Source organism: Cavia porcellus, unplaced genomic scaffold (assembly GCF_034190915.1).
Source record: "Cavia porcellus strain 051 isolate PalLab524CR breed Dunkin Hartley unplaced genomic scaffold, mCavPor4.1 scaffold_1, whole genome shotgun sequence".
Taxonomy (NCBI): Eukaryota; Metazoa; Chordata; class Mammalia; order Rodentia; family Caviidae; genus Cavia; species Cavia porcellus.
Window position 1 is genome coordinate 188,506,669 of NW_026947484.1, and position 13,773 is coordinate 188,520,441.

Below are 13,773 nucleotides of genomic sequence, written 5' to 3' on the forward strand. Positions count from 1 at the left end.
ACCTTCCTCTGAACTGATGATGAAATCTCATTAACTTGCAATTATGCGGGACGCCCTGGGAGCCAGAGATCATGTTCTTGTCCTCCGACACTGTTATGGCTTGTGCCAAAATGTCCCCCACATGCCTTATGTGGTCATAGGGGGCTTTTTCAGAGGTGGCTGGACCTAGAGTATATGATGCTGAAATTGCTTCATGGTGTAATCCTAGGATCAAGGGCATTAGGATTAAGGATGTGAAGGCTACCCCCCCGCAAAGTAGTCTGAATAAAATATAAGGAATAGAAAGAGTTGTGGTTGTCCCTTGTTGCTTTGCTGCCTATTATAGTTAATACATTGTGTCAGTTTGGGAAATCTGAAAGCTTAATTAAGTAATTCATCAGCTTTACATCCTGGGTGTAGAGGACATACCCTAACTACTTTAGGATGTTCTTCATTGTGTCAACTTGAGAAGTTTAAGTGACTCAAGGGTGGGAAATATGGCTCAGTGGCACAGTGTCTGGCTGGCAAGTGGGAGTTTGTGAGTTTGATTCCCGATAAAACAAAACCAAGCAGGGAGCCAGGGTCCTCACTTTGCAAACATCCTGAGCCTGTGCTAGAGGAGGGCAGGAGATGGTGTGTGTGCTATGCCCACCATAGGAGGTGGTAGCCTGCACACAGGATAAGGGAGGAAAAGAGCCTGTTTCTTCCACCCACTTTGCTCTTGTTGTTTTTGCTATCTTCTGCTGCCTTGAAGTGTTGCCCCTGTGCCATGCCTCCCTGCCTTGGAATCAGCAGATTATGGACTGAAACCTTCACACTGAGCTAAATAAACGTTTACTTCTGTAGTTTTGGATATTTTGTTCCAGCAGCGAGAGAAAAGCAATCAAGACACTACCTTCTGCCTGTCATGAACTCCTCTGTGATGCTTCTCTGCCATGCCACCCTGCCTTGGAGGCAGCCAACTGTGAACTAAAACCTGGCACACAAAAAGCAGTCCATAAATGGTAGTCAGATGGTGACTGTTGGTGATACTGGTGTCCTGCTCAGGTTGCCTTTCAAGAGAACCTACTGGAGAGCTTCCAGCTGCTCTGCCTTCCAAACCTTTTCCATGTCCTCTAGCTTCTCCCACCAGTGACCAGCCTGGTGGATGCATGTCAGTTTTGGCAAACAGCCTTTGCCTGGGGTCTCCTGTAGGCCTTGCCGACTCTCTCAAAACGGTGTTGTAGGCTAAAGCGCCTCACTTTCCCTTTTCCTTTCTCAGGCATCAGATGACATCATGGTCTGAACTTTCCCCTCCCTCTTCCTTCTCTTCCAGGCCAGATACTGTAGCTGGAAAAGCCTCAGCCGGAACCAAGGAGCTCCATCTCCCCCACCCCTAGGGTTTTACCTATGGCGCCAAAAGAATACCAATGGGCTACCTGTGCATCACTAATGGTCCCTTAGGTTCCACCCCAAACCAAGGCTACTTATATTCCTCCACTCCACGTGTTCCACGGGGAGAGATCGCCGAGGGTGGGGGGCAGGGGATGGGTGTCTCTCTCTGCATTTTCAAAATAAAGGTCATTTATATTTAATACTTCTTATCTTTTCAGCCGCCGCCGGTCCCCCGACGGTCCATCGTCTAGCTTGATCTTTCACAGATAATTTTTCTCAGAAAATAATCCCTCCCCCAAAACAACCCACTCCAAAAAATTTGGACATCTGATTTTCGGAGGACCCAAATCAACATAGGGGTCAATGAAAAAAAATGCTAGAAGAGAGTTCATAAATAACAAGACTATGGATACATTTGCCTAAGAAATTTATGTGCTCAAACTTTAATGTACACCAGGTCATCCAGGGCTCGTGTTGAACTGCAGATTCCTATTCAGTAGGGCCGGGGTGGGTCCAAGATCTGTGCTTCTAAGAGGATCCCAGGAGCTACTAATGCTGTTGTCTCAGAGACCACACACAGAGAAGTCAGGTGCTAGCCGCTAGCTGTCTTCCATTTGCCTCCTCTCCTGAGACATGGTCTCACTGTGTAGTTCAGGCTGACCTTAGACACACAGCCTCCTTCTACCTCCAAAGTGCTAGGATTACAGATACTGGCAAGCCAACTTGTCAGGACTATACAGCATGCTCATAGCCTCTGGCTTCCTTTGGATTTCTTTTTTTTTTTTTTTTTTTTTTTAATTTTTATTTAAGGAGAAAAGAAAAGAAAGAAAAAAAAACAGTGAAGGGGTACAAGTTATACAGATTTACAGAATAAAAAAAATTACTCTCTTCCTTTGGATTTCCAACAAGGAACAACGGCAGGAGATGAGAGATCAAAGGCCAGTGAGGTCAGAGGATTCTATTCCTCTAGGGATCACCCCCTTACTGAATTGACTGGATTGGCTACCAAATGCCAAAACTATAGGTCTCTATAGTTTTCTTCCTTAAAATTGCAGTGTTGCTCTCCTCCTATTCAGACCTGGAATAGTAAGTGTTCCCTAATGTTGCCAGCCTAGAGACTGTGCAAGTCCTGTGGCTCTTAGTAACCCCCGTCTACACTTGTGTAAAAGCCCCTTTAGCAAGCCATCATCAGTTCTTCCACTAAACGTGCCTGCTAGGAAGCTGACTGTCATAAATCCTATTCAATGAAAGACTATTTTTTTTTTAAAAATAAGAACAAAATACTGGAAACAAGCCAATTTTATATCATCTAAAATGATTGAGTAAATCATGCTATAGCTACTGAGTGATGTTATATGCAACCACTGAAAAGCACGCAGCTGACATACATTCACCTACAAGAAAAGATGCCCAAGACATTCGCTAAATGGGAAAAAAAAAAAAAAACCTGCAAGATTCAAAATAGCATGCATCACATGAACCCAGTCATTTAAGAAGTAAATGATGCATCTGTTATGGCTTGGATAGCAAGAGATGACAACCTTGCTCAAAATAAACCTAACAGAAAGAATGGGGGTGGGACTGTTTTTCCCTTGATCTCTATCACTTGGCTCTGCTTTCTCTTGTGGTTGGCCTCCTTAGCAGTCAGACTCCTCAAGTCAGGGTTAAGATCCTGACATCCTGACAGTTGGCTGTCTTGCTAGAAAAAGCCTCATTCCCAGCCACTTCAGCAAACAACCTGGGCTGCGCCAATCAGGATGCACTTAAACATGAACCAATCACTAACTTACAGAACTGGGGGCAAACAAAAGCATTTGTGAACCAAGATACCACTCTACTTTTCATGATCAAAGAACTAGTTAGTAAAAAATAAAAGATACTTGGAGAAAGAAAGTAAAACAAAGGAATAATTACTGGGACTTTTCAGGGAAACAAGTATCTTTATCAAACCTTTCTAAGGAATCGCCCTGCTCCCCAAGGTTGTTATTGCAGCCAAACCTGGGAGTGAGGGTTCGGCCTCAGAAACTGCTCTCAGTGGTGAGCACCAACCTTGCAAGTCCAGTGCTCCAACACTGGTTCAACACAGCTCAAAGAACACACTCCACAGTCCTTATCCTGGTACCAAAGCCCTTTGCAACCAGAGCTCTGGGGACTCTCAAGGCTTTTCTCCTGTACATTTTACCTAGGACACTTTTACTTCCAACCCTGCCAGCTGATACTCGAGGCATCTTTATCTGCTCTGATCTGCCAAAGCCATGACTCAGCCTTCCTTGTGTCTCCACCAAATTTTGCTCTTGTTATAATCCTACACAGCTGGGACTTGGTCGTCTAATATTCAGGTTTGTCCATCTACTGTGTGGCTGGCCTTTTTCTAAGCTTTGGGGCCACAGCTCATGGTCTATGAAAACCAATTACCCCATCCTATGGAATGTTAATGTCACTGCCATAGGCAGGTGGCAAAAAATGAGCTATTTAGGGGCAGAGTGACTCTTGTTAGAACCTATCTTCTTCCCTCTCCCTGGCTGGCTCCTTCCCTAAATGCTTTCTTAATTCCTCCGGGTCTGTATAACATACATTTTCAGGGGCACCTCGATTCACCTTGTTATAAAACAATATCTCATCTTCTACCCCATTTTCCTGGATTTATGTCCTCTTGTTTCTGCAGCACTCATGATCATTTCAAGTTACCCACTTGATTGTGTATTCTCAGCCTGTCTCTTTCCCTGTCAGCCCCAGAAGAAATGTCATCTTATCCCCAAGTCTCTCTAGCAGGTAGACATGACACCTGGCACTGGCAGGCACTCAAATAATTGTTGAGCATCAAAAGAAAATGGGATGACTTCTATAGCACAGCAGGACACAATGTCTTAGGCCTCCATTGTCTCATCTGTAAAACTGTATGATCCTGTGATTTCTGGTAGCTGGCAGGCCTGCCCTGAAGCCCAACCAAGTGACTCCCACCTTTAGCAGGCATCATAGACAACCGAAAGCCCTGTTAAACCACAGGTTACTGATCCCATACCTGGACTCTGGTGTTGGAGTTTCAGATGGGTGGGTCTGGGGCGTGGCCAGAAAACTGCCTTTGTAAAGATGTCTCATTTGGTGTTGGAACTGGCATGTGAGCCACACTCCGAGGAGCACTGATAAGGGACACAAGGTCCAGGAGACGAAGGCCCAGCACTAGGTGTCGTGCAGGGCATAGCAGAGGAGCAAAGCAGACCCAACAGCTCTTAAATTCATTCAACTATTTAGAAAGCACCAACTGTGTATTTAGGAAGGGCCAGGCGCTGAGGGGTCCTTAGAGCGGCGGTCCTGGTGAGGCCAGTGTGGAGAAGGCCTCAGGGCCCAGGATTGGGTTTGCACCCTGCAGAACGGAAGGGCTGGCCCGATGCTCCGCACCCACTCCCGGCAGGAAGTCATCCCAGCCACCGGACAGGGCCACTGGCAGCCGCCGAAAAGCCACAGGCCCAGCAGGCAGCCGGAGACTGACGCTGCCGGGAGATTCCCGGAACCCCGCGGTCCCCTCCCACCCTGACCGCGTCGGAGGAGGCGCGGCCCCGGCCCCGGCCCGGCGCGCTCCCGAGAACAGAGGCGCGGGCGCGGGCGCGGGCGCGGGCGCGGCGGGGGCGGAGCGGGGGCGGAGCGGAGCCAGTGCGGCCTCGGGGCGATCGGCCGCGGCGGCGATGGGCGAGGGCGGGTTGCCCCCGGCCTTGCAGCTGCTGCTGCGCGCCTGCGACCAGGGCGACACCGACACAGCGCGGCGGCTGCTGGAGCCGGGCGCAGCGGAGCCGGCCGAGCGCGGCGCGGAGCCCGAGGCGGGCGCGGAGCCCGGGGCTCCAGAGTCGGCCGGTCCCGGGGCAGCGGCGGCCGGAGCGCCGGTGCCTGTGGACGCCTCGGACGAGGCGGGCAACACCGCGCTGCAGTTCGCCGCGGCCGGGGGCCACGAGCCGCTGGTGCGCTTCCTGCTGCGCCGCGGCGCCTCGGTGAACAGCCGCAACCACTACGGCTGGAGCGCGCTGATGCAGGCGGCCAGGTGAGCCGGGACCCCGGGGCCGGCGCCTGCCCGGACGCGGGCGGGGCGCGGAGGCGGGACCTGCGAGCCGCCTCCCCGCGGACGCCCCGGGAGGGAAAGAGTCAAGGACTCCGGAGGGAAGGAATGGTAAACTTAGAGCGGTTTTGGGCAAACTTTATCCTAGAAGTGGACCTTCTTTTAGTTAACATAAAATCAGTCTTAGAAACTTTGACCTTTCAAAACAATCTGGAGGCTGCGCATGGAATCTTAAAGACTTAGAATCTTAAGAGGTGTCCATTCATTCTTTCTTGCCACGTGGGTTCTCTAAGAACTTGTTTACCCATTTTGGCTTGGCCTGAAGGATAATGCTGAGCCTGGTAAAGTGGCCACCCAGGCAAAACACAAGCTGGTGGGCACGCTGGACAAACGCACAGCAGACTTGACCTTTAAGAAGTGGGCATTTCTTGGGGCGGCTGACTCGGTTTGGGGAGGGAGGAGTGAGTAAGCGTTTTAGGAGAAATAATGTGATATCCACGCGGAGAACTCAGGGTTTATTTGAACTTACCAGGACAGAAAAATTTACCAGGGAGATAGGGAGAGGCCCCTGTGAAGGTGATACCAAGAAGTAGGAAAAGTGGCTGTCATGGGACAGGGGCTGGAAGGACTGGGAGTGCGAGATTATCCCTGAGAGGGAAGATAGATTCAGAGGTCAGGGCTGAAAAAGGCCCACAACTCTAAGGGCATGGGGAGTCACTGACGGTTCTAACCAGAACGAATGATAGGACCAGATTTATGCTTTGGAAAGATCACTACAGGGAATTGGTTGGAGGGATGGAGTCAAAGCAGAAGGGCTGGTTGGGAGGGAATTGCAGCATTTCAGATAAGAAGTGATGGTGGTGTGGACCAGAACGAAGACTGTGGATAGCAGAGATCGAGTTTGAGATATACTCGGGGTAGATAGTGTGATGAATCGTTGCCTGACTTGAAGGAGAAGAAAACGGTAAAGATTTCTGGCTCATAGCAGCTCATGCACTGGCCTAGAGATTGCAGGAGAAGAGGCAGGTTTGAGAATGGGCCTGGCCTCCAAGTGCACATCAAATGGATCTTTTGATGAGGATGCTGGGGAAAAGAGACCATCAGGGAGGTGGGTATATGGGAGTCCGGAGCCTGAGGAAACAGAAAGTTAGTGGCATATTAATGACAACTGGAACTCTGAATGGGAGGAATAATCCGAGGTGAATGTGGCACGTAAAGTAGCTGACTGTCTCAGCCGTTGCTGGAGGACAGTCGCCTTAAGTCTGGTAGCTTTATTAAACAGACAGACATGCCTATAGCATGCTACTTTGCCACTCAGGTCTCTGCCTGCCCTCTGCACGGAGGTCCAACCATCCTCACACCTGTGTAAGTGAGCTAAGTGGTTGGATGTTGGCTGTGGCCACCGGGGTGATGGAACTGCTTCTCTGATCCTCTATGAGGCTAGTGTGGACTTGTTCACGTGTCAGCAGTAGGGTCCCTAAGGTTGGAGTTGTAAAATGTCTGTATACGGGAAGGGAATAACTGCTACTGTTTTTGTGAAAATTTTACTGTATTAATATTTATTTAGCACCTATGTGCAAACCCCAATCCAGAGGCTTTGCACAGATTAGCCCACTGAACCTCCACAAGTTAGGGTCTGAGATGAATGGACTCTTGGTCTTGCCTAGCAGGACATAGCTTCAAGTGGAAGAGCCAGGATTTGAACCTAGATGGCCCAAATCCAAAACCTCTTCATTCATATTCATTTATTCCAAATCACTCTCCCACGTTATAATCAGTTACCACAAATCCATTCATAACCATTCTACTTGGTAGCAGTGATGGTGAACCATTTGGAGCTCTCCGTGATACAAACAGCCCATTGTGGCACACATGCCGTAGGGTCACCACCACTGATCGACCTAGAGAAATACTAAGATTTAGAGATTGGATAGCAGAGTTTGTAGCTGAGGATTTAGGAAGGGTTTCAAGGAGGGGCACTCATATCCTCGCTTGGAGGGAAAGGGAAGACAGGGACTCATTTAGCAAGGGCAGGAGACTCTGGATGGGGAGAGCTACAGGATGGTAGCGATGGCCGAGAGAGGGGCACTTGGGCCCACACACAAAAGTGCAAATGGCCCTTTCACTGAGTTTTGCTCATTTGTCCTAAATGTTTTAGGATGGGAGAGATTTGAGCACTGTTTCTAGGTACTGGGTATAGTCATGGAAGAATAGTTGGGGTCCTGAGGTAAGGGAACAGGAATTCTCAGGGTTGTTAAACTTGTTCTGTGTAGAAAAATGTGTTCTCAGTTCCAGCTTTCTCTAAAGGGCTGTTTAATTTTGACTGGATAATATATTCATTCATAAGACACACGTGCAGCCAGTGGTGAACCACGAAGTCTGTCACCTCTGTCCATTATCCACGCAGACCCCACTTTTCCACCTGCCAGATTCTTTTGCGTGACCACCCAGCATTTCTTTGGACTAGCATTTCTCTAACCTGATACTGTTGACATTCTAGTTAGTATTTTGTGTATGTGTGGGGGGGGTACCTGGAATCAGACTCAGGACCTTGCTCCTGGTAGGAAGGTACTGTGCCACTGAGCTATATCCCCAGCCTTACATCATGCTCCGGTTCTGTTGACATTCTAGATAGGATTGTTCTTTTTTGTAGATTACGTAGCATCATCGTTGGTCTCTCTTCGCTAGATGCCAGTGACTTGCCCGGCCCACGCCCAGCGGTGGTAATCGGTGTCCCCACACATTGCGGTATGTCCACTGGGGCATCGTCACTCCCATTGGGGAGCTGCTGCCTTCCATACACACAAGCGGATTAAGATTGTTGACTTTCTCTTCCTCCCCCTTCTTACACAGACTTCACGTACTGATCTGCAATGTACTTTGGCCTTCCATGTCTGTATATAAACACCTCTCATTTTTTCATAGCCTCCAGTAATTTTATTTTGTAATAATTTATTTACCTAGCTCCTGTGGACCAATAGTTAGGCTGTTGTTTCTGGTCCCTTGCTGTTCCATTCATGCTGCTGCGAATAATCTGACACATGTCATTTCACAGGTGAGCAGGTGTTTCCGAGGGAGCCCCCGGGGAGAGCAGGTGGGCTATTTGTAATTTTGATGAATAAAGCCAAGTCGATCTCCCATGTTATAACCAATTACCACAAATGCAGTTTACAACAGTGCAGAGTTAGTATCTTAAAGCTTCAGAGGTTACAAATGTAGAGTAAGTCTCACTGGGTTAAATGAAGATGTGGACAGTGGTATTCTTTCCAGTGGCTGTAGTGGAGCAGTGTTGTCCTTTCCTGTTCTGGTTCTGGTGACTGCCTGTGTTCCATGGTTCCAGGTCTTTGAAGTCAGCAAAGTTAGCAGCCATCACATCACCTCCGCCTCTGCCTCTGCCTCACCCTTACATCTTCTCTGCCCTGAGCCTTCACTTCCTTGGCCCATATTCGAGGAGCCCTGTGATGCTGTTGATCCCACTGGGGTGATATTTTTGCTTCATCCATCTTAAGTCGGCTGATCAGCACCCTTCATCCTACCCCCGCCTCAACATCTCCTTTGCTTTATGCACCACATATTTATAGGTTCTGGGGTTTGGGACCTGAGTGTCTCAGGAGGCCTAGTGTTCTTCCAACCATAGCAGTCAGCCCACTTTGTCTCCTACCAGGGTGTGTGTGCGTGCCTGCCTTTCTGTGGCTTCCCTAACAGAGAATTGTGGCCAGGCTTGTGGATTTGGCCAGTTTGGTGGATTAAAAATAAAAATCTTTATATTGCTGTGGTTTGCATTTGTGAGGTGGTCAGTGGAGGACAGCATCTTTCCCTGGGTACCGACCCTTTTGTTTTTCTGAAAGTTTTGAAACAAAGAGTTCTTTAAGTATAACCTCATTGTGACTCCCAAATATTTTATTTCTTGGGTTTCTTTCCAAGTGTTACATTTAGTTGTTCTAATCAAACTAAATTTGTATTATTAGCAAAATTTTGCTCTGCATTATTTTCAAATTATTTTCAGCTACCATGTGCTGGTGTGTCTGTGGGCTGACTGTGGTTTTCCCTGCCCATTTCCCAGCTGCAGGACACTGATGTCCATTGGTCTATAAACACACTTGGGGAATGCAGCCCGGTTACAAGGTGCAGGCTACTGGTTTGCATGAGGTACTAAAGGCAATGTTTTATTCTCTGCTCAGCTGGTTGGCAGCCTCTATCTAAAGACAGTTTACTTCTTGCCCAGAGCACCTTTTGGGCTATTACCTTTCTTTTAGGTTTTCTGTCTTTCTTAGTGACACCACCCATTCCCCAGGTTTGTACCTGAGAGCTTTTTTTTCTGCCCTGATGTAGCCCTTGAGTCTGCACCTTGCTTTCCGTGCCCTCTGCCTTCATCCAGTTCTTCTCCTGCCTAGTGCGTCCTCTCTCCTCCGTCCTCTAAGTGCTTTCAGGTCCTTTTGAAGTGATGCTTTGGCTTGCCTCTCTGTGATGGTTCCCCAGCCGTAGCCCTCAGCATGGTGTGCGAGGTCCTGTCCATCTTCTTCCTTCATCTTCTCTGCTGCTCTCCTGTTTCCTAAACTCAGGCCAAGAGGGTTTCGTCTAGGCCTCTTCTGTCTCTTTGCATCCTATTGAAAGCTAACACTGAGCTTTCACTGCAGGTGGAGAATATTGTCTCCACTTTACAGATGAGAGTCTTGAGACTTAGATTATAAAATCATGCAGGTGGTCAGAGCAGCCTGAGAGCATCCCACTGCAGAGCCCTCATCATAATTCTATACAGGGAAGTCTCTGCAGTAAACCCCTCCCCCTACTTGGCATCTTCCTGGAAGCCCTGTTCCCTGGCCTCTCTGTACTGAGCAGGCCTTGGTAGTGGTGCCATACCTGTTAGAGCTGGCAGCCTTCCTCACAGCCCTCAAACCTGGCCACCCCTGAGAATCACTGGGAGACTCCGGCTTGTGTGTCTGGAGATTGGGATTGAGGCGGCCAAGCGTTGGAGTGACTCTGGCACCCTAGGTATGGGAGCCACTGAAACGCGCCTGTCTCCAGGCTCCACATGGCAAGCCCAGGAACTAATCACTGAGGAGGTTTACAGTGCTGCTTCTCCTCAGAGTCTCCAGGACCCCTTAGCCCCAGTGTTTGCTGTCACCAAGTTTGTTCTGCAGGTTTTTCAAAATGATCTGACTAATTTCCATTCATTAGTGTCTGTTCATCTTGATGGGCAGGAGACTCAGAAGTGACTTAACCTTTGCTTGGTTAACTTTTTATTTTTTTGGACACAGGGTCGCACTGTGTAGTTCCAACTGGCCTTGAACTCACTATGTTGTGGAGGCTGGCCTCAAACTCGTGGTGGCTCTCCAGTCTCAGCCTCTGGAATGCTGGGATTACAGGGTTGTGCCATGACGCCTTGCTTTGATTGGTTAAGTAATTACCATTTTTAGAGGACTTACTTTCTTCTGTAAAATTTGGTGTTGAAAAAGAAGCTGGGAGTTGCGGCCCAAGTGTCCTGTGTTTGTCACTTCCAAATGGAGAGACTTTGGTATTTCTCTTCATTACTTGATTTACCTTTCAGGTTCTCTTTTGGGAATATTATTAGTGTGCTAAAACTCTCACCTGCTTTAAGATTTTCATTCTATTCCTGGAGTGCCCTCTTGTGAACTCACTCTTGCCTACTCTTAGGGCCTAGACAAGGCCTGGGCACTGTACAGTTTATTGTCCCTAAGTTGTTGATCCCAGCTGTCTACTCAGGGCCATGTGTCTGCCCGAGTAGTGTGCAAGATTGCTGCTCCTCAGTCCACAGAAAAGGTTAGCGTGGAGGAGTAATAAGTGGGTGACTTGCTAGAAGGATGTTGGTCTGTCTGTCTGCCCCTCAGGTCATGGTGGCAGGCACACGGACACTGTTCAGTCTTGCGCTCTTTTTCCCTGAGTTTAGATGTGCTGCAGAATCCTCCTCAGGTGGTATGCTGGCAGCCAGCACTTTGAGCCCAAGTGAGCATCTGTCTATCCACAGCTCATCACCGGCCTGGACCACCCTCAGAGGCTCTGAGTCTGGACTTGGTGACTTTGGCCTCGTACAAATTTTAATATCAGAAATAGTTAGATTAATGGTTTTTCCTATTTAGAAAAGTATAGGTAACCTTTATCAAGCACTTTGTGTCAAGTATTGTACTTAGTGCTTTAAATGAATTAGCTCATTCAGTCCATGTAGAACTTTTGGCAAGAAATTTAACTGCAAGTGCTAGGCGTGGTGGCACATGCCTATAATCCTGGCACTCAGGAGGCTGAGGCAGGAGGATTATCATGAGTTCGAGGCCAGCCTGAGCTACATAGTGAGTTCAGGAACAGTGTGAACTATACAATGAGACACTGACTTAAAAACAAAAAACAAAAAACAACTGCCTCTTCTGTCACGGGACAGTAGAGTACAGTGTTTACTCTTCAAGTTCCCAGCGTTCTCTTGCCTGCCAGGGTGGTAGAGCTGAACCCTCAGCCCTGTACTCAGAGTGGCAGGAGCATGTGCCAGCTCTTCAAACACACGTGTTAATTGCTGAAGTTAATTGGTAATCATAGCACCTGCTCAGAAAGCCCCTGGCATCCACATCTCCAATAATTATCTGTTAGGAACTTAGCATTTGAAAAATTATCTCAGCCTCCACTGAATCCTTTTATATTTTCAGCCTAATTGAATGCTCTCTGGGGCTACCTGAGAGTTCAGAAAACATTCCAAATTTCAGTATTTCTGCTCGAATTCAGCCCTTTTCTCCCTCATACTGGGTACATGGAAAGAGCCGAGATTTGCAATTTTAGGGCCCAGTTTTGACTCTGTCACTTTTAAATCGAGATTAACCAATTTCCACTCTAATTTGTGGTTTCCTTATTGGTGGGGTGGGAGGTGATGAGTTTATCTTGAGGTTTACTAAGATCAAATGAGGTAAAAATCAGAAAGCACCTATGTAATCTGCTAGATATTATGCTAGATTTTATCTTATGCTTGATAACTAACAGAGTAATCATTTACAGTGGTTCTTCAGTTATTTCTACTGCCTGGCCCTGCCCCTCCTTAGTCACTGTATTTATGCATTCATTTACCTGTTCCTTTGTCAAAGGTACTGAGCTCCAGTATGGATCTGCTCCTGTGTTAAGGACTGGGGAAGTAAGAATACATGGAAGCCAGTTTGCAAACCCACAGGCAAATGCGGGAGACAGTTCTCAAAGGAGGACTTAGATATCGTGGGGGGCAAGGATACACAACCGTGGGTGCTCGGAAGAGGGGCACCTGACCTGGGCTGTGGAGGTTTGGCCTGGACTTGTACAGAGGAGCTCTGAGCTGAATCCTGAGCAAGACAGAGTGTGCTCCTGGGGTACAGAGGGGAGGGGGTGAGGTGGCAGGAGAGGGTGAGATTTATAACAGGTGAGTGTGAGTGGGGAGAGAGCTGGCAAGAGGTGCCAGGAAAAGAGGTCAGCAAAGTAGGCAGCCTCTTTGGGCAGTGGAAATCTGGAGGGTGATCCTCAGGTTTGGGGGACTATGTCGAGGACAGAGCGACTCTGGGGTCACACAGCCTTCTGCATTTGAGTGTATTTCAGGTGACTCTGCTCAGGGAAGAGAAACCCAGGCTGCAGCTCTCCTCCTTTTGTTCGGGCTGAGCTGACCCTGCGCTGTTAAGGTTCACTTCCTAGAAAGTATTTGTAAGTGCAGGGGGAGCTTTGGCCAGAGTGCAGCCCTGGCTCTGCCTGTGTAGGCAGGAGGGAGGCCTGGTTTAGATGGGGCACACCTCGTCCCAGAAAGGAGGGGCTCAGCAGCAAACTAGAAAGTGGCCTCACAGATGCAGATGTGACAGCTCACTGTGGCCCCAAGCCTGGCATAGTTGGCCCCTTCAGACTTCCTTTCCTGGTTGGTCTCAAGCCTCTTGTGGCAGCTCTAATGTACTCAGAGACCACTGGAATGCACAAAGCAGACCTTTCTTGACCGCTAGTGTTAAACAAGTGCTGGGCTGTTTTCTTCCTGGTGTTAGGGAGTTGGTAGGCATGAAACTCCTCTTCCTAGCGCCGTCACAAACACAGCTCTAGCTAGCTGCTTTGAGCTCAATCTGACTCAGGCCAGTCTCGACCGCCTGCATCGAACATTACTGCCACCAGGTGGCAACAGGCTTCCATGCCAGGCGCCTGGGCCCTTTGCTGAGCCGGGCCATGCCACATCTCTTGGCATGTGGAGGCAGCACTGTGAACTGGAAAGGACAGGAATGAATCAGACATGAGCCTTGCCCATGGGCAGACAGAGCACGGAAAGCGACAGATGCCTGGGCCCGAAAGCAGGATAAAATGAATTGAGATGGGGGAGGCCAAGTAGCACAGGGGAAAATATGAGACCAGCAGAATTCACACAGGTCACCCAGGTA

The 13,773-nt window shown here is 48.6% G+C and overlaps 1 protein-coding gene across 7 annotated transcripts in view; it reads left to right on the plus strand.

The window, feature by feature from the left end:
* The first annotated feature begins 4,993 nt into the window (after positions 1-4,993).
* The window catches only part of Anks6 (ankyrin repeat and sterile alpha motif domain containing 6), a 50,520-nt gene continuing 41,740 nt past the window's right edge, over positions 4,994-13,773 (plus strand). For 3 of the 7 annotated variants that reach the window (XM_063224775.1, XM_063224764.1, XM_063224770.1), the window contains exon 1: positions 4,997-5,386. In XM_063224775.1, coding sequence (XP_063080845.1) covers positions 5,037-5,386 — 350 coding nt within the window. In that variant the 5' untranslated portion in view covers positions 4,997-5,036. Of the gene's footprint in view, positions 5,387-13,773 lie in introns of all 7 variants that reach the window. The other 4 variants (XR_010039387.1, XR_010039388.1, XM_063224787.1 and 1 more) reach the window with 3 other exon arrangements.